The 23351-nt window shown below is 38.6% G+C and overlaps 1 protein-coding gene across 1 annotated transcript; it reads right to left on the reverse strand.

The window, feature by feature from the left end:
• Positions 1–1327: 1327 nt before the first annotated feature.
• LOC128228269 (neuronal acetylcholine receptor subunit alpha-10-like) lies at positions 1328–22603 on the reverse strand. The gene is made up of 10 exons (XM_052939468.1): positions 22402–22603; positions 21862–22013; positions 21629–21673; positions 14204–14313; positions 11376–11590; positions 4647–4973; positions 4159–4264; positions 3538–3628; positions 2514–2846; positions 1328–2253 (listed from the first exon to the last, which is right to left on the reverse strand). Exons 1-10 carry the CDS (start codon positions 22463–22465, stop codon positions 2146–2148), a joined length of 1551 nt encoding a protein of 516 aa, XP_052795428.1. The 5' UTR covers positions 22466–22603; the 3' UTR covers positions 1328–2145.
• Between the last annotated feature and the right edge of the window lie 748 nt (positions 22604–23351).

Raw genomic sequence — 23351 nt, forward strand, 5'->3', positions numbered from 1 at the left:
TTAACATTTTACAAGGTTTCATATAATATGTTAAGTACACCCAGTTGATACTTAAATAATTGATATTTTAAATTGATCACTTTTTAATAATAAATAACTGGTATTCTGTGTTGCCTGTACTATAGGAACTGAGCAATCGTAAGATCATCTTCTGCATCACCTTCTTCCATCTGGGCAAGAATTTCGAGGTTTCTAAGTCTATCTGTCATTGCTACGAAGCGTCACCTATGCTGATCAACTGGGATTTGGTCCTGATGTGCAGCAGCAACTGTATTTATACGCAGTTCACCATGTGTCGTCCTGTCTCGTACATTCTCGTAGCTCACTCTTAATAACTCGTCATAATATTGTGCACATATCGGCAGAACTCGTAGAAATCTCTGTGGTTGTCGAAAGAGTGTCGTACACAGATCGTACCGATGTTGCTTAAACTCGAGTTTTAAAGAAGAATCTCGTACTACTCTCGTACTCACATGGAAGAGAACTCGAGCAGGTGTCGAACTTATGTACCTAGCATCGGAACCCGCGGTCACTTCGTGGCATTTTTGGCGAATTATAATTCATTAGCACTCGTGGTAACCCGTTATTTACATAAGTTCTAGGGGCCTAGTGCTTAGGGCGTTTGTTGTATATATATCTTGACTTTAACGGCGTAAGTTTGAAGCCCACTAAAACCAAAGTACTTAGTAATCGTATTTTTTCTGCAATTTCGATAAACGAGGATAAAATAACTCGTTAACATCCCTAAAAATCAGTGTATTCAGATGCATTATCGAGAAAACTTTTTTTGGTCAAATAATATGAGCGAGTTCATTTAAAGTAAATTTGTTACATAAAGCTTATGAAAGCAATATCATTAAGAAGGTCTGTTGACCATGGGTTAGCCGTGTTTAATAAATGAGTCACCGTTGCAGAGACTGTTAAGTTTTAGTATTAACCAATGGCGCTGAGCATTACAAGCGCACAAATATGGACAAAAAATCATACTGACTATCAAAATTTAATGTGCCAGCCACCCTAGTAGCTAGAAACCCCGCTAGAAACGTGGCTGCCTTCCCGCTATAGCTGACTATATGTGTATTAGACAGTCAGTTGAGTGACCGGCATGTTTCTTACAGCTTATAAAGTTTATTTTAATTAGGCATGTAGGATTGAGATTGTCAAAATATTTGTGCTTTGTTTGTGGAGGCACGGGTCATAGATGAACATAGCAATTCTGCTGGTGTAGACTATAGCCATACAATATTAAAATTGAAATGGCGTCTCATCCGTTGTATATAAAATTGCAAATGGGCTGTGTTAACATAACAATCCAGCATTTGTTTTGATTAATGATAGTAAAACGTATATCAAACATGTATACAGTAAAACAAGATATTCTAATTAGTTGATATAAAAACATGCAAATTTGTTGGAATATATACGCTCATATATAGTTACTATATCAATATACGTATATACATAAGGATATTTAATTGTTTTCTATTTAAGTATAAAGGAAACGAGAGACACTTTGGGCTGGGCCATTTTTCAGCACAGGGACATAGTTTGAACAATTTCGGTAAAGGATCACTACATGAGGCTGCATACCAAATATCAAGAATATGTGCCTTGCGGTTTCAGAGAAGAAGATTTTCAAACATTTTAACATTTAAGTATATAAAAACTTGTGACACCTGGGGCTGGGTCATATTTGATCAAAGGGCATCATTTGAACATTCTTGGTTAAAGACCAGTAATGAGACTGCATACCAAATATCATGGGTCTGGCCCATTGGGTTTCAGAGAAGTTTTAAAATGTTGACGCCGGACGACGGACGCTGGAGAGCTCACCTTGAGAACTTCGTGCTCAAGTGTTCTTACGTTCCTTTGGTCAATTCTGTAGCACTGGATATTTTTTTTCGTCTTTTACTACGGTTTGAGGGTACCTGTTGTTACATATACATGGAAATGCGTCCGAAATGGATTGATCAACGAAAATTTGAGGAATAAGAATAATTTGTTAACATTCTTACAGTCTTTTGAAAGATGTCCATTGCAGATGAGAAAGGTGTAGTCCAACACTCATTATGGTATAAGCATCAATCGTTGATGACAGAAACGATAAAGTAACATCATTGTTACAAGAGACCTCAACGAAAGAAACTATATGTTTCCAAAGTTGGTGACAGAAATTTGAAACAGGTAATCCCATCGTTGATGAGAGAAAGAAGCTAATTCCATCGTTGGTGAAGGAAAGTAGATGATTCCTTCCTTGATGAAAGAAACGAGATAATTATATTGGTGATGAAAAAAACTGTATTGGTGAAACACACGCCATTCCACATTGATGAAAACACTAGAAAGTTCAAATTGATGGAAATTATAAGTATTTTCAAGCATTTCTTTGTTTGATTGTCGTTAGTGTTTTACCAAAACACACCATAATAGGACAGGCTTCAATTGCGCTTCAGTAATCATAACAAGATTCACATAGCTTGCAACAGAAATGAAAGTGTTGTAATAACCATTACCAGCATGTATAACACCAGGAATAGTCGGTCCAAGACATTTGAAATATCTCTCCACTCTGATCCAACGTCTTCCTTACTTTGGTCATGTTCCAAATGACTGACAATTCTCCTCAAACATCTCTCTTTCAGATTTAATGTTCCATCCATTTGCCCATCAACATTTTTGCTACGAACGAAACCTGGTAGAACGCAATTTCTTTTGATCATTGGGCTATTGTTATCCATGGTTATGTGATTGTTCGTGAGTTTTATTTCATTTGTGTCATCCAATCTGTTGTCATCTTGTTCAACATTTGAACGCTTTTCTGGTGGATGGCGTTCATGATTTACAATCTAGAACAGATAAGAATTGCAAGTTTAAGGTCTAGCATGTTACAGGTATTCCAGGAATCCCAAATTGGCATATAAACATGTGAGTGATGATTATCTAAAGTCCGTCGGAGGTGTGTATAACTAAAATTAGAATAAAACAGTCCACTTAAAACAAGGTAGTACCCCGCTACTAGTATAATGTCAATTAAGGGAGATACAGTGTTCGCTGTGATGTTATTTGATAAATAACGCTAAGCTACTTAAGTACATGACCTTTTCCAAAGATATTAAATATGTTTTGATGTGCGAGCAACGAGCTGAAATACGTGTGCTAGTCTTCTGCTTTAAGGTATTACACGCGTTCTGCAAAGCGCAGCCACCGCCGATGTGGAGAAAACGACTACAGTTATTCCCTTTGACCTAGTGTCCAAGAAATAATCAAAGCATACAATCCAACTAGGGGTCAGCTATGCTCCTTGACAAATAGTGGCAAAGGTATACTTTAATGTTATTCATATACGGGGTTACGCTGGTAGTATCAATTAAGGAAACGTGTATCTATCGACGGCAGCTAACACATTGATATCCCTTATAGTTAATTAACTAATTTCTTAGAAGCTCGTCATAGTTTTGAGTTTCTGTTCGTTTGTCTGCATGTTCTTTTTTGCTGCTTTTTTGCACACTAAACCATACAACCTAAATAACACTATACCTCATGCATAGGGGTATCATCAACGCCAACTTTGGAAGACGGAATACACAGGACACGGCCAATGTACTGGTGGAACACGACCTTCGCCCATCTGAAGAGAGAAGGTTATGGAACACTATAATAAACCAAGAATTACTGTCAAGGGACACAGCGAGGGATAATAAAACTAGCACATACACTGAGTTATCGTATGAATATGACGACATTTAATTTGATTGATTATAGTAATTGATATATATACACACATGAGTAACTCATTCGAACAAACGCTCAACAGTTAAACAAGAGTTACCGGTACGTCGAAACGCTACTAAGGCCACTTTTATAAAAAAAAAGGTGATAAGTATTTGCTTTGGTCAAAGTTGGCCAAATTGTTTATTTAGTCAATATGTATGCACTTTTTACTGTTAATAAACTACACATGTACATGTATTTCATCATTTAAATGTGCAGTATAGCCCAAATACTAATTAATACAAGTTGTATATAACTACATGTAGTTGCTGTTTTTAACCAGTATTAGTATCTACATATAGTTTTAAACAGCTAACGCTCGCCTGTATTATGCCAAACCTTATAAGGCGATGGTAATTGAAAACGAAGGCCCTATCAGAACTGTACCTGGGCACTCGACGGCCATTGGTTCCACGGTAGAAAACGTTAAGGACGATGGCGGTCTGCAGGAGAGACAGCGACACCAGCACCATCGAACTCGCGAAGTACGAACCTGAAATCGAATATAATAATATAAAATTTCAGTATCACAAGCCCGTATTAAAAATATCAGACAGAGCCTCGACGACAACAATGTCAATATTATACTTCGTCCATGCAGTTGGTGACATCCATATGTTTCGAAAAACATGCAAAAGGTGGAATTAATTTTCAGATATATAGTCTAAAAACTCTAAACATGTATATCTAAGGTAAAATACAGCTGGCCGACCGACCTACAATTTAAATATACACCAGCTACATTTCTATTTGACCACTGGAGTATGTAAAGGCAACATGGGGCATCAATACCACGTACCCACTTAACAAGTCCAGATCAAACCACTACAAATACATCATTTTACAGATGGTTTTCGAACAAAACTTTGACAAACCTATGATGGGAAAGTCATCCGAGGAAGGCGGAAGTGACTCTGACACCAGGAGGAGGAAGACCGCGAGGGACAGGAGAACGGTGATTTCCAGGGACACCTTTTCGCCACTTTCCACCGGAAGAAGGAACGCTAGGGCCGCCACACAGGAAGTAAGCATGCACGGAAACATCATTGTGAGGAGATAGAAGGCAGGACGGCGCTTCATCACGATCGTAAACGTCACATCCGGGTATGGTTCCGAGCAGCAGTTGTAGTAAACAACGTGGCGCTCGACGGGGATTCGCAAGACGGACCACTCTGTGTTCTCGATGTAAGTGTCAAGGTCACCTGAAGGAAATGGGGATCGAACGTCATTTATACAGTTCCCATGCATAGGCGAACATACACATCAAGACAAAAATATTGATGACCAGTCTAGTTTACAGAGAAAAGAAAACAGACGTTGATTTGGCAATACCGGCTTTTGTAGTAATTATTTTGTTATAGGTACTGTGAAGTTTAGCTAAACCAACGACATTCAAAATGGCTGTTTTTATAAACATAAAAGAATATAGAAATAGTGATCACGTGTTTTTGGAATTTTGTGACGAATGTGTTAAAACACACCGATAATTAATATAAAAGCACATAATATATGTTATTGAAGATTTTTATTATTATTCATAGTATTTCAAAAAAACATATCAGGGTGAACATATTGAGTATAATCGATATAAACAATCTGGTAAAATCTAAGGTCTATGAAGTGTAAAATAACGAGAAGCTTAAACCAAAAAGAACACTAAGAAAACGACCCTGAATGTTGAAGGAAACCCGCACCACAAGCACACTGTATAACATTACTGCCGCACTTCGAGCACACTGTATAACATTACTGACGCACTTCGAGCACACTGTATAGCATTACTGACGCACTTCGAGCACACTGTATAACATTACTGTCGCACTTCGAGCACACTGTATAACATTACTGCCGCACTTCGAGCACACTGTATAACATTACTGCCGCACTCGAGCACACTGTATAACATTACTGCCGCACTTCGAGCACACTGTATAACATTACTGCCGCACTTCGAGCACACTGTATAACATTACTGCCGCACTTCGAGCACACTGTATAACATTACTGCCGCACTTCGAGCACACTGTATAACATTACTGCCGCACTTCGAGCACACTGTATAACATTACTGCCGCACTCGAGCACACTGTATAACATTACTGCCGCACTTCAAGCACACTGTATAACATTACTGCCGCACTTCGAGCACACTTGTATCACATAATGCCCCAACACGAACAAACTTGTATCACATTCTGCCATACCACGAGCACACGTGTATCACATACTGCCCTACCACGAACACACTTGTGTCACATACTGCCGCACCACGAGCACACGAGTATCACATACTGCACCACCACGAATACACTTGTATCACATACTGCCCTATCACGAATACACTTGTATCACATACTGCCCTATCACGAATACACTTGTATCACATACTGCCCTATCACGAATACACTTGTATCACATACTGCCCTATCACGAATACACTTGTATCACATACTGCCGGACCAGGAGCACACATGTATCAGCTACTGCCGCAACACGAGCACACGAGTATCACATACTGCACCACCACGAATACACTTGTATCACATACTGCACCACCACGAATACACTTGTATCACATACTGCCCTATCACGAATACACTTGTATCACATACTGCCCTATCACGAATACACTTGTATCACATACTGCCCTACCACGAACACACTTGTGTCACATACTGCCGCACCACGAGCACACGAGTATCACATACTGCACCACCACGAATACACTTGTATCACATACTGCCCTATCACGAATACACTTGTATCACATACTGCCCTATCACGAATACACTTGTATCATATACTGCCCTATCACGAATACACTTGTATCACATACTGCCCTACCACGAATACACTTGTATCACATACTGCCGGACCAGGAGCACACATGTATCAGCTACTGCCGCAACACGAGCACACGTATATAACATACTTTCGTACCACGAGCACACATGTATCACATACTACCCCACCATGAGTACAATTGTATCAACTACTGCCCCACCATGAGTACAATTGTATCAACTACTGCCCCACCATGAGTACAATTGTATCAACTACTGCCCCACCATGAGTACAATTGTATCACATACTGCCCCACCATGAGCACAATTGTATCACATACTGCCCCACCATGAGCACAATTGTATCACATTCTGTCGCACCACGAGCACATGTGTATTACATACTGTCGCACCACGAGCACACATGTATGACATAAAGCCCATCCTCGAGCAATGTGTATCACATACTGCCGCACCACGAGCACACTTGTATCACATACTGCCGCACCACGAGCACACATGTATCACATACTGCCCCACCACGAGCACACTTGTATCACATAATGCCACACCTCGAGTACACGTGTATCTCATACTGCCGCACCACGAGCACACATGTATCACATACTGCCCCACCACGAGCACACATGTATTACATACTGCCCCACCACGAGCACACTTGTATCACATAATGCCGCACCTCGAGCACACATGTATCACATACTGCCGCACCACGAGCACACATGTATCACATACTGCCCCACCACGAGCACACTTGTATCACATAATGCCGCACCTCGAGCACACGTGTATCACATACTGCCGCACCTCGAGCACACATGTATCACATACTGCCCCACCACGAGCACACTTGTATCACATACTGCCCCACCACGAGCACACATGTATCACGTACTGCCCCACCACGAGCACACTTGTATCACATAATGCCGCACCTCGAGCACACGTGTATCTCATACTGCCGCACCACGAGCACACATGTATCACATACTGCCCCACCACGAGCACACTTGTATCACATACTGCCCCACCACGAGCACACATGTATCACGTACTGCCCCACCACGAGCACACTTGTATCACATAATGCCGCACCTCGAGCACACATGTATCACATACTGCCGCACCTCGAGCACACATGTATCACATACTGCCCCACCACGAGCACACATGTATCACATACTGCCCCACCACGAGCACACTTGTATCACATACTGCCGCACCACGAGCACACTTGTATCACATACTGCCGCACCTCGAGCACACATGTATCACATACTGCCCCACCACGAGCACACATGTATCACATACTGCCCCACCTCGAGCACACATGTATCACATACTGCCGCACCACGAGCACACTTGTATCACATACTGCCGCACCACGAGCACACATGTATTACATACTGCCGCACCTCGAGCACACATGTATCACATACTGCCCCACCACGAGCACACTTGTATCACATACTGCCCCATCACGAGCACACTTGTATCACATACTGCCGCACCTCGAGCACACATGTATCACATACTGCCCCACCACGAGCACACTTGTATCACATACTGCCCCACCACGAGCACACATGTATCACGTACTGCCCCACCACGAGCACACTTGTATCACATACTGCCGCACCTCGAGCACACATGTATCACATACTGCCCCACCACGAGCACACTTGTATCACATACTGCCGCACCTCGAGCACACATGTATCACGTACTGCCGCACCTCGAGCACACGTGTATCACATACTGCCCCACCACGAGCACACTTGTATCACATACTGCCGCACCTCGAGCACACTTGTATCACATACTGCCCCACCACGAGCACACATGTATCACATAATGCCGCACCTCGAGCACACATGTATCACATACTGCCCTTCCACAAGCACACTTGTATCACATACTTCCGCACCTCGAGCACACTTGTATCACATACTGCCGGACCAGGAGTACACGTGTATCACACACTGCCGCAGCAGGCGTAGACTTGTATCACAAACTGCCGCACTTGGAGTACACGTGTATCACGTACTGGTACCTTGACCACGAGCACGATGGAACCATGCTGGTACCAGCACCACGAACACACGTGTATCACATACTGCCGCACCACGAACACACATGTATCACATACTGCCGCACCACGAGCACACTTGTATCACATACTGCGGCACCACGAACACACGTGTATCTCATACTGCCGCACCACGAGCACACTTGTATCACATACTGCGGCACCACGAACACACATGTATCACATACTGCCGCACCACGAGCACACTTGTATCACATACTGCGGCACCACGAACACACATGTATCACATACTGCCGCACCACGAGCACACATTTATCACATACTGCCGCACCACGAGCACACTTGTATCACATACTGCCCCACCACGAGCACACTTGTATCAACTACTGCCGCACCACGAGCACACGTGTATCACATACTGCCTACCACGAGCACACATATATCACATACTGCCGCTCAACGAGCACACATATATCACATACTGTCGCACCTGGAGCACACTTGTATCGCATTCTACCCCATTACGAGCACATGTGTATCACATACTGCCGCACTACGAGCACATGTGTATCACATACTGCCGCATCGCGAGCATTCTTTTGTCACATACATGTTTTTAACAAGCAAAGAAGAAAATGCACTGAAACAAAAAACACAGGAAGCGCAGTCCTATTCAGGCTTTATCTGTTCTTTCGAACGTCAAAAACCTCATCATGTTTAGTTGAAACAATTGTTTGTTTGTGTACCAATGAGAATCGAGTTTCATTGCAAGGCAATATGTGCCACAGCACGCTTCCGGTCCAAGTTCGTCGAAGATTCGACTTTCACCAAAACTTCAAAATGGTTTTCAATTGTACTTGAAAAAGTCATAAAATCGAGATCTTTGACAGTTCTACAAAATATAGGAAGCGACCAGGCGTACAGGCGAATTTTTTAACTACGTTTTTAACTGCTTAACATTACACAGTGAAAAACGAATATTGATATTCTAGAAATACGATATAACTCAATATTATATTTGAAAGAAATGTACGTGAAGTAAGCGCAGCTGGCTGCCTAGCGGCGTGAAGTTAGCGGTCTGGCGATGTAGCGGCGTGAAGTAAGCGCAGCTGGCTGCCAAGCGGCGTGACGATCGCGTTCTGGCGATGTTGCGGCGTGAAGTAAGGGCAGCTGGCTGCCTAGCGGCGTGAAGTTAGCGGCCTGGCGATTTAGCGGCGTGAAGTTGGCGTCTTACCGGCCTAACAGCCTAGCGGCCTGTAATTGTTTTCTATTTCACATCATATGTTGATGCCTTTTCTTCGGAAACAAACACAAATTGAGGGTTTGTTTGCATAAATTAACATCCTGTAGTGATTATCAGCATTTTTCTTCAAAAGGTTGATCTAGCAGTCCTCACAAAAATACTTTGAAAATAGAAAACAATTTTAAGCCGCTTGGCCGCCAGGCCGCCAACTTCGCATCCTTATGCCGCGTATTTCACTTAAAAGTGCGAGCATGCAAAGTGTAATAAAACTATTCAAGTGTCTCACCTACTGGTTTCATGAAAGAAGTCAAAAGAAAGAACTAACAATATATATTATTATTTACGTCTGATGATTTGCAAATGGATACGATATTGGATTCCTGCGGTTTCGTGTGTTTGCAATGAAAGGGCGACAATGCGCCTATGCGCCAAGTGGCTTGACGAGAACGTGAAAAGGAGATATTGCGACAATGGGCCGAGTAGGTTGGCGAAATCCGACAATGACCCAAGAGACGGGGCGAAAATGCGCATTCATTATTTGGCGCATTTTTGCTCCTTCACTTGGAGCACTGTCGCAATATTACATTTTTGCCCTGGCTCATGTAGCGATGCTGTTGTTTTTTTGCATTATTACATTTTCGCTCTTTTGCCGCGAAAATGGCAGAAAGCAGCCACCAAATAAAATTGTGTGTGTGTGTGTGTGTGTGTGTGTGCGCGCGTGCGTGCGTTCGTGCGTGTGTGCGTGTGTGTGTGTGTGTGTGTTTACATGTATTGTTTGGATAGTCAGGTATGAAAAGATATTGAAGTATATACAGTATACTCCACTTTCTATTGCAGAATATCACATGTAATTAAATTTTAAAGAGCTATATCAATTTAGTATATACAAATTTATTTTAGCTCGATTGTGACGAAAGCTAAGCTTATAGAATTACTCTCGAGTCCGTTTTCAGGGCAGAAACCAGCATATCAATTTGATTTGATGCGTTTGTCAATATAAATCAAATAGCAGGTATACTTTAATAATGAAATCATTTCGAACGTGTTAATTTACTATTTCCCCATTAACGAATCAAATTACAGTGTTGCATTAAATTACATTGTGCGTAGATTCAAACTAGACTTCAACATTCGGTTTCTTAAACGGATGCGCAATTGTCCAAATCTCAAGGTTTTACAACAAAGACGAATTTTTTTTTAAGGTAAACTAGAAATAACTCTCATAAAAAGACTTGGTGGCCGTTGAACGTATCAAATTCCTAACTGCAGTTATATTACAATTCTAAAAATATTTTGTTTACTCATACAAATGATTTCAACAAAAAGAGTGTCTTGTTGCCTCTTTCTGTATAAGGAAGTTAATGGAATGTCATATTCTGCCACTTTTCAGACTAATTGATCATAAAATCTATTTAAACTAGAGATCCTTTTTACGCTATCTTTTCATCAGCGGAGACTGTCTCATGTGTTATAAAAGTGCATATATGTCAAATCCATTAAGTCTAACCTGCAGAGTTTCGATTGACAAAGTCAAGGTCAAGACCGTGGTACGACCAGGAACCGAACTGCAGGCTGCACTCCTGGGTGTCGAACGGGAAATATTTCACATTAACCTGGCAGATACTCTTGGTGACTGTCGGAAAGTTATATGTGACGTCACCGGAACTAGAAACGTACGCGCGGTAATCTTCTCTACCGGGAAACATGACTTCCTCTGCCGCGCTTGAAATAAGAAGAACAGAAAAAGAAGAAAGACATCTCGCTTTATGGTTACTTTCTTACAATGATGGTATGTGATTGATAGTATTCGACTGAATTGTAATGTACTTGACCTTTGACCAAATATTCAAGAATGTATGCACACTACGACATTAGGTATTAATAATTGGATGGCATGAAATTAAATCTTATTAAATTTAAGAATGGGTGGAGTGAGCGTAGCAAACGGGCCCTTTTTAGTCATTAAGATTTTAATTCAGGCTTTCTAACAAACTTAGAATACAACCTCTTTGGCTGACACATTATCAACGCAAAATCTGACACATGGATTGTGTATCGGACGAGCGGCAGTGGGCGGACCTTTAAACACCCGCGAAAATTGAAATTCTTAATGATTAAGCCTAGTACTTAATGATTGCCTATCTGCAATTTCATTGACTGTAAATGTAGGTTGTATTCTTATCTGTTTTTGATACTGACAGGTGTACTTAAGAATTGAACATTATTTTCTTGCGTTTCATTGATGTATGAAGTGTCGGAAACAATACACCTAATTGGCATAAACACCGAAGGAAACGCATCAATGAAACGCAGAAAAATAATGTTCAATACTTATAATTAAAACAATAAAAATAAAAGATCATTTTTTATTTTGCTATTATCCAAGAACCGCAATTCATCACTCGATAATTCAAAGTAGTTTGTAGCCTGACCACGCGTGTGAATACAATGGGCGTTTTTGTTGATACCAAACCAGTTTCAGTTTTGGTTTCAATTGTTTCAGCAGTTACGAAACCGGTTTTGATAGTTTTGCTTGAAGTAACAAATGCATGGTTTTGTGTACATTTTCACATAGCGGAGCTACTGTAGCTACTGAGCTACACAATTACTAATTTAACCCTTTTCATTTAGCTCATTTGCCCATTGTACGGCATTGTTATTAAAAAAATGAGTTGAAACAAACGAGGTTGATCACTATCCGCCATGTTGTTTTCGAAGTAAACTAGTTTTCGGATGGAACAAACCGATGAAACCGCATCCGATAGGGGTTTCGGAAGTTTCAAAAACCGGTTTCGGTTTTCGTTAAAAAACGAATGAAACTGTTTTGGTTTTGTTTGAAACTGTTACAACAACAACTACACAGTTCGTGAAACCGATATAAAACCGAAACCAGTTTATTACCAACAAAAACGCTCAATATCGTCTTGGAAACACGTGGAGCTTAATTTAGTTACAATGATACAAGTTATGGCTGTCGTCTCCACCTTTTTTTACATTTCGAAGCGGATTAACAGCACTTTTCAGGTAAGATATTTACGTAAAGGCGACTTTTTTAAACCATGAAATGTATCTTCCATTATTCCTTGCCTAAGACAATATCTTTACCATGAAACCTACTGCCCTGTTGTTTATATTCATGAAATGTTGGCATGTCATTACTTTTATTACGCTGTTGACCTAGATCTTATGACGAAATAGAGAAAAAAGTTTTTGTCTAAAACTGACATAAACTTGGTATCGATGTGTACAATGCATTGAAACATAATAAATGAAGTACCATATAGTTTACATTTAATTTATTTTTCGCAGTTGTTTGGTATTTTTCCATTAAAAAACTTAACTAGGTGTGTCTACCTAGTAGAATTCATTCCTTATGCGTGATTGGCCAGTCAATGCTATCACGTGATATTACCAAGTTAGGTACATAGTTAAATATTTCAATTGTTTAGAGTAAGCCTTCGTAGCACAGTGGATACAACACTGGACTGCAATTTTGGCAACTCCGGTTCGAACCAGGTCCCCGACTCGATTTTTATTTTCATTTTTTTTTACAATTATGATATCAAAGAGTAAAACATTTTATTAAATAATTGTCCTGAGATTCGTTACAGAAAAAAACTTTTTTTGGTGCCAGTCTGGTGTACAGTCCTTTTAGCTTCCATTTTCACTTTCATTTTTATTTGAAATCATCAAATGAAATGTTCACCGGTTCTTCAATTTCTGGAGAAATCTCAGGAACAGCAACAGTTTCCTCACTCAATTCCGGCACAAACAACTCAAAACTACCAAAATCTTTAAACAAGTCGAAATCTGACAGATCATCCGCCGGGTTTACTCTGTACTGCAGACGAACTTTCAGCTTCCAGTTCTCCGCAATCAATTTATTGTCATTTATTATAAAAAAAAATGACGTGACGTCATAGGTTGTTAATAGAAAGTAGTCCGGTTATGAATATTAATAAGCTGATTTGCATACATGACTGCTTCATGGAGAAATGAATGAATGTCACATGGGTTGTTTTATCCAATAGGATTTAAGCATTTACTCGCACCTGCTGAAAGTTGTAATTATAGGCTTATGGCAGTTTCTGAATATAGACAAATGTAAGCCATGCTAGTAGCAATTTTGCATTTTAATTGATGGTTATTTGTAAAACATTTTGCATGTATACTGTATATATTACAATCACAATGGTTCTTAGAAATGTTCTAAGTATATAGCATGTCAAAGTCAATATATATTTATACAAGTGCACATGTCAAACATTTAACCTATGTATTTAAAGGCCCATCAACTATCAATTTTGACTTAATAGGAAAGCACTTAATGCGTACCTATCATAGAGAGTGACGCCAGGTGTCCATACGTCACCGTACGTCATCATGACATACGTGAGGTTGTTGTAAGACGTCGGGTCCCACTGCAGACGACAATCGTTCCAACGCTGACAGGAAAGGTACATAAAAGAATTATTTTCTCAATGTAAAATATGATGTTTTTATTTAAGTCCAACGCTCTGTTTTAAGTAGTGGAATTGTTTACATTTACGAATAAAGACGTCAATAAATGGTTGTATTAAGCCTTTATATTAACCTCCTGACTGATGGCGTATGCCGTTATAGATTATCTGATTACCGTCGTGCAGTAGATATGATCCCCGCCTGCACACCAAGAGAACCAAGAACAGATTCCTGAGGCCCTTTTCTACTCTTCCTTTTTATTCAATACATTTTATGTCATAACGTATCAACTTGAGCTGTGTGAAGTAAGCTAAACACACCACATTCGAAATAAGACATTTAAAAGATGAATGTCATGCTGAAACGACATTCAACAAATGAATGTTGGACATTCAAGGTTTATGAAAGTCGTGCTGGCTCGACATAAAACACACGTCAATCATTTCTTGAATGTCGATTTTCGTGCCAGCATCTGTTAAATGACGAATGTCGTATGTTTTGCAAACTTCACCCAACCATCACATTGATACGTTTTTCAATTTACATTTGATTACATCAAAGCTGATATACACATGGATTGGCAACAATTCCATTTTTCAATTATTAATTTCTTTTTAAACACGAAGTTCTAGTCTGTCAAAATATAATATATCCCTTTGTAAAAGTGTCGACATTTAAGCATATAGCCGACTTTTTGATAACGGAAATATTAATGATTAATTTAGTTAACATTAAATTTTAATCCTTTTTAAATCGGCGCTTCAAGCGGCTTGTATATTCTTGATATTTATTAATGAGAGATGCCGAGGATCGAATGAATCAAATTATGTCTTAGACTTTAATTGGAGATTATTCTTTTTCTCATTTTTGTCGCAATTTCCTCGGTTAATAGGGTGACGACGTACGTTGGATTATTCGAATTACGTTCTTTTACATTTATAGCGGGTTCAATGCATTGGATAAACGGTATCGTATAGCATAATTTTTATGATAAAGGTATTAATTACTGCTCCAAAAGTGTACTTATAGTGATGACATTGATGTTATTCAGGATTGGAATTGAAATTGTTCACAAAAGAACAGTCACATGTTGGCAATTTTGGTAATAAATTTAAAGTCCATGGCTACACTTCATGAAACATTATCTTGACAGTAGCATTAAATACGTTTCAAACATTTGGCCCATGTATGTAAATCTACGTAATTTATGATATTACAAGTATATATTTTAAAATGTATGTCTATACAAGATTTAAGTAGATAACACGAAGTAAAAACTTAATGATAAAGAATGGGCACAGTGAGCGTAGCGTAGATTTTAATTAATGAGTGGCAAAATGCCGACCTTTAAAGTCCCAGTATGTTTTAGTGACATGTAAACTTATGTGTTTGTATGTATACATAAACATTTTCTCTTAACATTTTTGACATTTTTTAACCCCCAGGATGGTAAATAATATTCATTTATCGCAAAAAAAAAATGCAAAAAAAAAAATATAATCTAAATTTAGCGTGCACATCGTCATTACGAAATTATCATATCGCGTGACTTCTTAATGCTCATAATTCTATGTTGACTTATATACTAATGATTTCCGTTTTTTAACTAAGAAGTAATTGGTTTAAATATGTATTGAAACATTCAATCGGCGATCTTTCACTATTTTTTATTCATTAAAAAATGCTTGCATTAGATTTATTAAAGAAACAGGAGCTTAATTTTCTTCCTGTGAAATTGCTTTTGCAAATGTTCGGTATTGCTTATGTGTTTCTCCAGTCTAAAACCTCAAACAGAGTCCGGCAACTGCTCAGGATCTTTTTGGCAAAGCGTTATGCTCCGCCCACTTATCTACCTCATAATCATATATAGTGTGTCAGGGGTCGAGTTAGGGATTCTCTTGGTATTTCCCATCCATTTCTGTTTATTAAAGCATGGTGTGAACCTCGGGGCTTAATTAAACATTCTCTGAGACTTTAAGTGGTACTGGGACATCCGCGAAAGTTGAAATTCTTAATGATTAAGCATAGACTTAATGATTCTCTATGTGATTCCACTTGCTGAAAAAGTAGGTTGTATTCTAATAATGGATATAATCATAAGAATGTCTTTTGCGTGTTATTTGTAGCGCACACTGTAACGCCATATTAGGGTGGCAACAATGTTTGGTATTTTGGAAGTAACAGAACTCAAGGCATTAGTGTAGATCATGCACAAGAACGAATTTATATTTCAATATTAAATGTGTTTGTTATAACGTATGCATATTCCCTACATGGAGGACATAAAAATATATAGTCCGGCAGCGGAAGTCGAGTACCTTGCATCGGAGTGTATAGAAAATGTTTTTGTTTTTTTAAGTAGCTCTGACCCTCCAGCTAAGGAATCCGTTTGATGGTCTCGCGCGACCCTTGGGGAAATCGAGATATTCAAGATGGCGTCCAAGATGGCCGCCGAATTTAACCCAAATCAACAGTTAACTCGTAATTTTGTTTTAATGATTTAATTCCTATGAAAAACTATACCATAATGTATTTTTTTTATTTTAAACCGATCAATTCTTAAATATTTCATACCATGTTTAGGCCATCATGGCGTCTTAAATGGCCGCCAAACTAAAATAATTGGCAATTGTCAAAGTGAGGTTTTGTTGCAAATACCATCAATTTTTATACACATGCATCTCGTTTTAACATAACAATGTATTTATGCATTTATAGTTATCACAAACAACATTATAAAGACACATATTAACCAAGATGGCGTACAATATGGCCGCCAAAATAAGCATAAATTAACACAGACTAAATAAAACGGGCACAACCGTTTACAAATGTATAAAAACAATGGTATTTTTCTGTATTTAAAATTACAGTATAGTTAATGGAATGTATTAATAGCTTTAAAACAATTACTACATCAGTTCTAACTTAAATAGAGAAGTTAGTTTGTTAATTCAACGATTTATATATTCGTTTTGTTTGCCCATTGTACCAATTTTCTTATGCTTGGCATTTACTAAATATTGCTCAAAACATATGCGCATTGTTGCAACGGCAGCAAGAGTGTTGCACTGAGTATTTGTCTCTCATGAACAGTTTATCATTTTAAGCACATCATATGAGGACAATGAAATTTGTTTTCGTAGCATTATTGGGACCAAAGATCGCGTGTCCTTTTTCCCCCAACCATATTCAAACGGGTCCAGGTTTGGTTGGTCTGATTTAACTGCACAATTCAAAACACACGCTTGAAAATGTGCTCGCTTGACATTGTCATAAAATGCCTCTGTCGTTGGGGGTAGAGAAGGAAGCTTTGATGCACACGATGTCGCTTTCCTAACCTTAGAACTGAATACCTTCTGTAGAACCTGTGACATGTCGTCGTCAACAACTGCCGTTGCGAAATGAAACGAGTTGATCCTCGGTTGACTGTCGATGTTTCATCTCAATTACACACGAGTGATACTTTCTTTGATTTCAGTACCTTCAATACTATGCATTTGCCTATGCCGTAGCAGCAAGTAGTAGTATCTGATCCTGATAGTGCGTGTGCTGCAAGTAAATCTGGAAACTACGTTTGTATTTGTTGACTGTGGCTGTTATATATATCAATAATCTGTCTTTCACTGGTGATTCCATATGAACTTTGTTTGTGATGTTTTGTTCCAGGTAATGGTGAAGAAGAAGTTCAAAACATCGGTATCGTCTGAAATTTTCAAAATGCCTCCATCGTTTACTTTGCTATACCAACAATGTGATGGGCAACAATGTTGTCAGCTTCTTTATGTGTGTTGTGCATATCATGACGCGCAATTATTACAGTTTGTGTCACTTCAATTTGTGAATCTTCATCTCCAATAACAAATAATAAGCACTCACAAGTCAAGGAAATGAAATGTTGCTACCGACATGATCTCTTTCAGAGGAGGAATTTGCATTGCAGATGACAACCCATGTACGCGCTAAGTATGTGATCCTCTGCTTTTCCCGTGTTTCAGTTTCTGTGCCGTATTGCCTGTACCTGGCGAAGATAAGTAGCCATCTATAATTGATTAATTATCGATGTTACTTGATTTGTTGCAGGACGTGCTGACACCTGAACTAGCAAAGACTTTTTCAGCACAGATTTGGATTTGGCAAGTCACATTCAAAACATCGCTGTTGGAACATGGGACAACTCATAGGTCAGCAACCTTTCACATCAAAGTCACGTGAGCTCGCTTGAAGGCCGATCATTCATGTGAAAATTAATTCTGTTTCAAAGACCTTCGTATCACCATCTCAGCTTGTTTCAGCTTGTGATCTTGGCCCGTATTCACTTACGTCCTGTGTCTGTTAGTTAGAGACTCAGGCTCAGAAAATCGAACATTTAATGATGTTATAAAAATGCTATTACATGAGTATATATTGTCAAAAGTGTTGTATCAGTTACAAATAATCTGTTCTACAATCAGGCACAAATCTGTTGTCAAAATTAGTTATATTATAGATATTTTCAAACATTTAAGAATTCAGTTTTTTGAGCCTGAGCCTCAAACTCAGACTCAAGACGTTAGTGAATACGGGCCCTGATCTTGCGACTCATCTTGACATTGAAACTCCCTGGCCAACCATTTTTAAATTCCTTCTTTTGTTCGATTCCAATTTAAACAGCTTGATCAACATTTACAGTTTCTGGTGCTATCTGACCTGTAACTAAGTTGATGATTTCATCAGGGTAATTCGACGGGTCCAATGGATTTATACAGTCATTTATCGCTCTCTGCAGTGATCTATGATCGTTGCAGTCACTCAGTAGTCTTGCCTTCATTTCCTCTTTGGGTTTATCATTATATGGCTTTACTTGATCACTATTTGCAAGGCTTCTGCCTCCAACCTGCTACAAATGTGTAGATCAAGCGACCATATCTTGGTAGTGTCGGATTCAATGTAATACCAATAATGTCTTGTTTTCCACACCAGTATCTCATAAATGTTGTCTCAATGAACATATCACTCGAAATGCCGTTCCAAACTCCAAGAATGTGACGCATCACATGCTCCTCTTTCCGAAATATTTCCCTACATGAACCGGGCATTGACTTCATAGATCGTAAATAGCAGCGGCAATACAAAGCGTAATGCACGTGTCCTGCTGCAAAGAAGTAGGGGATCATAGATTTAATATCTGCTAAATTAATACCCTAGTCAGTTTCTTTTTCAGCTATGATGTAAAGCATCATGATCGGCACTGGTTTTATAACACAGTTATCCACAGTTTTCATATTCTACTTCTAGATTACAGCTCTGCAAGAATTTGTCTTGAGGTTACCCATGCTGTCTATAATTCCACTTACAAATACTTCTCTCAGTAGTACTTCTTCAGAAGAAAATTGGAATAAATAAAATGTTTTTTTGTTGTTGTTTTTTTTTTATACATATATGTAAACGGTTGTGCTCGTTTCATTTCGTCTGTGTTAATAAATGCTTATTTTGGCGGCCATATTGGACGCCATCTTGGTTAATATGTAATTATATAATGTCATTTGTGATACCTATATTGCAAAAATACATTGTTATGTAAAAATGAGATACATATCTATAACAATTGATGGTATTTGTATCCTAACTCAATTGTCAATTTTCTTTGTTTTGGCGGCCATTTTGGACGCCATGATAGCCTAATTATGATATGAAATATTTTAGAATTGATCGGTTTGCAATAAAAATACATAATGGTATAGTTTTGCACAATAATTAATGCATTAATACAAATTTACTAGTCAATTGTTGATTTTGGTAAAATTTGGACGCCATCTTGAATATTTCGATTTCCCCACGGGGTATGTGAGGCCATCAAACGGATTCCTTAACTAGGTGGTCTAAACTACTTAAAAAGCTAAACACATTTTCTATACACTGCGATGCAAGGTTCAGTCAAAATATCCCATTTGGCTGCCGGACTAATAATGAATTGAATTCAATTTGCCAAATTAAAGTTGTTGTACGTAATAGAGGGGAAAATATTGTCGCCATAAGATACACGTCAGTTACATTCAAGACAACGAATACCGATTATGCAATGCACAAATATTAATAACAAAGTCTTATTTGTTGATATATGGTTTCAGGATGAACCGGACGGTTATTAGACCCAACTATTTGAAAGGCGATGATTTAACACACAATAAACGCTATACATGTCTCAGGGCCATTCAAACGACTGCGAAATAAAGCGTTTCGCTTGTTTTCAAGATTGAAATAAAACCTGTTCTTGTTTATTTTCGACAGTATTTCAGGTGTTTATATCACTATGGTATAAAACTTGATTTTGACATTTTCGGTTTTAGGTCGGTAGAATAAAGGTCTTTGTAAATTAAATTTGAGCTCATGACGCTTCGTTTCGCCTGGCCAGTTGTCCGAGGTGTGTCAGAGGTGGTCAAACTGACGCTTCGTTCCGCCTGGCCAGTTGTCCGAGGTGTGTCAGAGGTGGTCAAATTGACGTTTCGTTCCGCCTGGCCAGTTGTCCGAGGTGTGTCAGAGGTGGTCAAACTGACGCTTCGTTCCGCCTGGCCAGTTGTCCGAGGTGTGTCCGAGGTGGTCAAACTGACGTTTCGTTCCGCCTGGCCACTTGTCCGAGGTGTCAAAGAGGTGGTCAAACTGACGCTTCGCTGCGCCTGGCCAGTTGTCCGAGGTGTGTCAGAGGTGATCAAACTGACACTTCGTTGCGCCTGGTCAGTTGTCCGAGGTGTGTCCGAGGTGGTCAAAGTAATCCATTGGATTATATGTATATAACCATGTGTTATTATTTATGAATGAACTGAAATCCATTTAAATCAATTGACCGACTGGACTGCATAGACTGAGGCTGAGGTTGAGGATGAGTCTATACACGTGTTCATGAATACTGACCTAAGGTGTAATGTTGAGCATATCTATGAATCATTAGATAAAGTATTATACAATTGTTAACGGTACTGTTGTCAAACACTTCTCTCATGATTCATGAACCATTGTAACAGCATTTGAACAGAAATCGTATCACAGCAATAATTAAATACTCCGGATGGACGCGTAGATTCGATTCAACATTTACATGTAAGCTGGTTTTCTGAAAGCTCCGTAAGCCTTAATGGTAAATTTTGATGCCTGGGTATTTGGTATTATTTTAAATGTATAACATATACGAATATATACAGTTATTACAGTTTGTATAGTTGCTCTTTGTTTCAACAGAAATCGGACGGAAATGCGTATTTTGCAATCTGTGAAGGCCCAAAACACGTATTTGTTATATTTTAAATAAAATAAAAAACCTACCATCCTCAGCCAAACGTTTATGGTCAAAATCTGTTCTCGTTCATTCTGAAAACAATCAAACACATATCAGGCTATCATATATATATATATATATATATATATATATATATAATATATATATATAATACCGTAGACAGCACCTTTGAAGGTATTGCAAGCATTTATCGGAACCTAGCTTAATAAACTGTAAAACAGAGGATGACTTTAGAAGAGAAAAACATCCGTGGACATACCAGCTCCATTATTTGTCGTAGGGCAATGTCAATGTTTAGCGTGACCCTGTCTCCGGAAGTGCACAGGGGAATGAGGCTGACGTCATAATCAGTCAGCAAAGAATCGAAAATTCCCTTTGCAAGCGTCTGGTTGGAAACCGCCCCTGACGGTGCTTGATGAGATATGTTTGAAAGATATGAGTTTCGAGGTTCCATTTATTTAATCTTATGAAATTAATAATAATAATAATAATAATAATAATAATAATAATAATAATAATAATAATAATAATAATAAGATTAATAATAATAATAGGTTTCCTTCTTCTACTGCTACTGCTGCTGCTACTGCTACTGCTACTACTACTACTACTACTTTTAGAAGTAGTAGGAGTAATAGTACTGCTGCTAGTGACACCAATATTTTGTAATATCTATGTATCTTGTCTTAGTTTCATTGATATTTATTTGGTATCAAATTGATGTCAATAAAACTAAGACATTTGAAAGGGTTTATAACATTTATTAAATATTTTATAATTAATTATGTATTAAACTTACTTTGGTGAAGGCACAAAATAAAAGCCAATATCACAAATAAATCCATTTTCAACTTAACAGTCATATGGAAAACTTAGTTCGTATGACTTCAATTAAAAGAATAAACTAACAAATGAAGAGAGCAAAATAAGCCCAACCATAGCCGAGGGACACGAAAATAATGACAATTTTAGCTTAACCAACGAACTACCCGATCGTTCAAAGTAAATGACTGTAATTACTAGGAGAAGCCTTCAGTTAGATTTAAAGTCAACAACAAATACGTTTATATATTGTCCCATGTGAAGGTTGAAGAGATAGTATATCTTGGTGTCATGGCATTCAGAGAAATACAATAATCGAATAATTTCTATTAATCTTAATTGATCAGACAGTTCAATAGTTCTTAAAGTGTTTGTAGATCGTGCCCAGTTTGCCTCCGTATTGTGTCTAAAGCTTTATATTATCGTTCTCGTTCACAAGAGTGATGATGCTATACGTACCACAGATTTATCATTATCAAACCTCTGATGAATGAGAATGTATATTATTGATGATGAAGGTGAAACTTCGATTGAAATCGTATTCGCAATCACTGCTTCTCCCAAGGGCATGTATTCCATGCATGGCAGCCACATTGACGTTGGACATTGGCGTCATAATAATATGTTGAAAACTGTTACTGTTCCAGTAACTGGCCAGGAATCTTAAAGACTTACAATACAATCTTATGATAAGTTAACAAGCCAAGGTATAAGTTGTCTTGTGCTCCTTGACGAACGGACGACTGGGGTCATCTGCATGTAAAGCTCGTGTTTTTTTTGTGATTTATGCATATAAGACTAAGATCCACAACAAAACGAATCTTAATGATTAAGGATGGACGGATGAACTTAAGGTTATCATTATCAAACTTTACCGAATGATACTTTTGCATGTTTGGTAAAAAAGAACACCTAGGCACCCACCTC

Source organism: Mya arenaria, chromosome 3 (genome assembly GCF_026914265.1).
Source record: "Mya arenaria isolate MELC-2E11 chromosome 3, ASM2691426v1".
Taxonomy (NCBI): Eukaryota; Metazoa; Mollusca; class Bivalvia; order Myida; family Myidae; genus Mya; species Mya arenaria.

Bases quoted from the DNA above. Each gene is read 5' to 3' on its own strand.
- LOC128228269 (XM_052939468.1), bottom strand. From the start codon at position 22,465: ATGACTGTTAAGTTGAAAATGGATTTATTTGTGATATTGGCTTTTATT. The intron at 4,974-11,375 runs GTTAGACTTAAT...CATTTCCTTCAG, and splicing joins TGTCAATCGAAACTCTGCAG to GTGACCTTGACACTTACATC. The intron at 2,847-3,537 runs GTATAGTGTTAT...TATCTGTTCTAG, and splicing joins ATGATACCCCTATGCATGAG to ATTGTAAATCATGAACGCCA.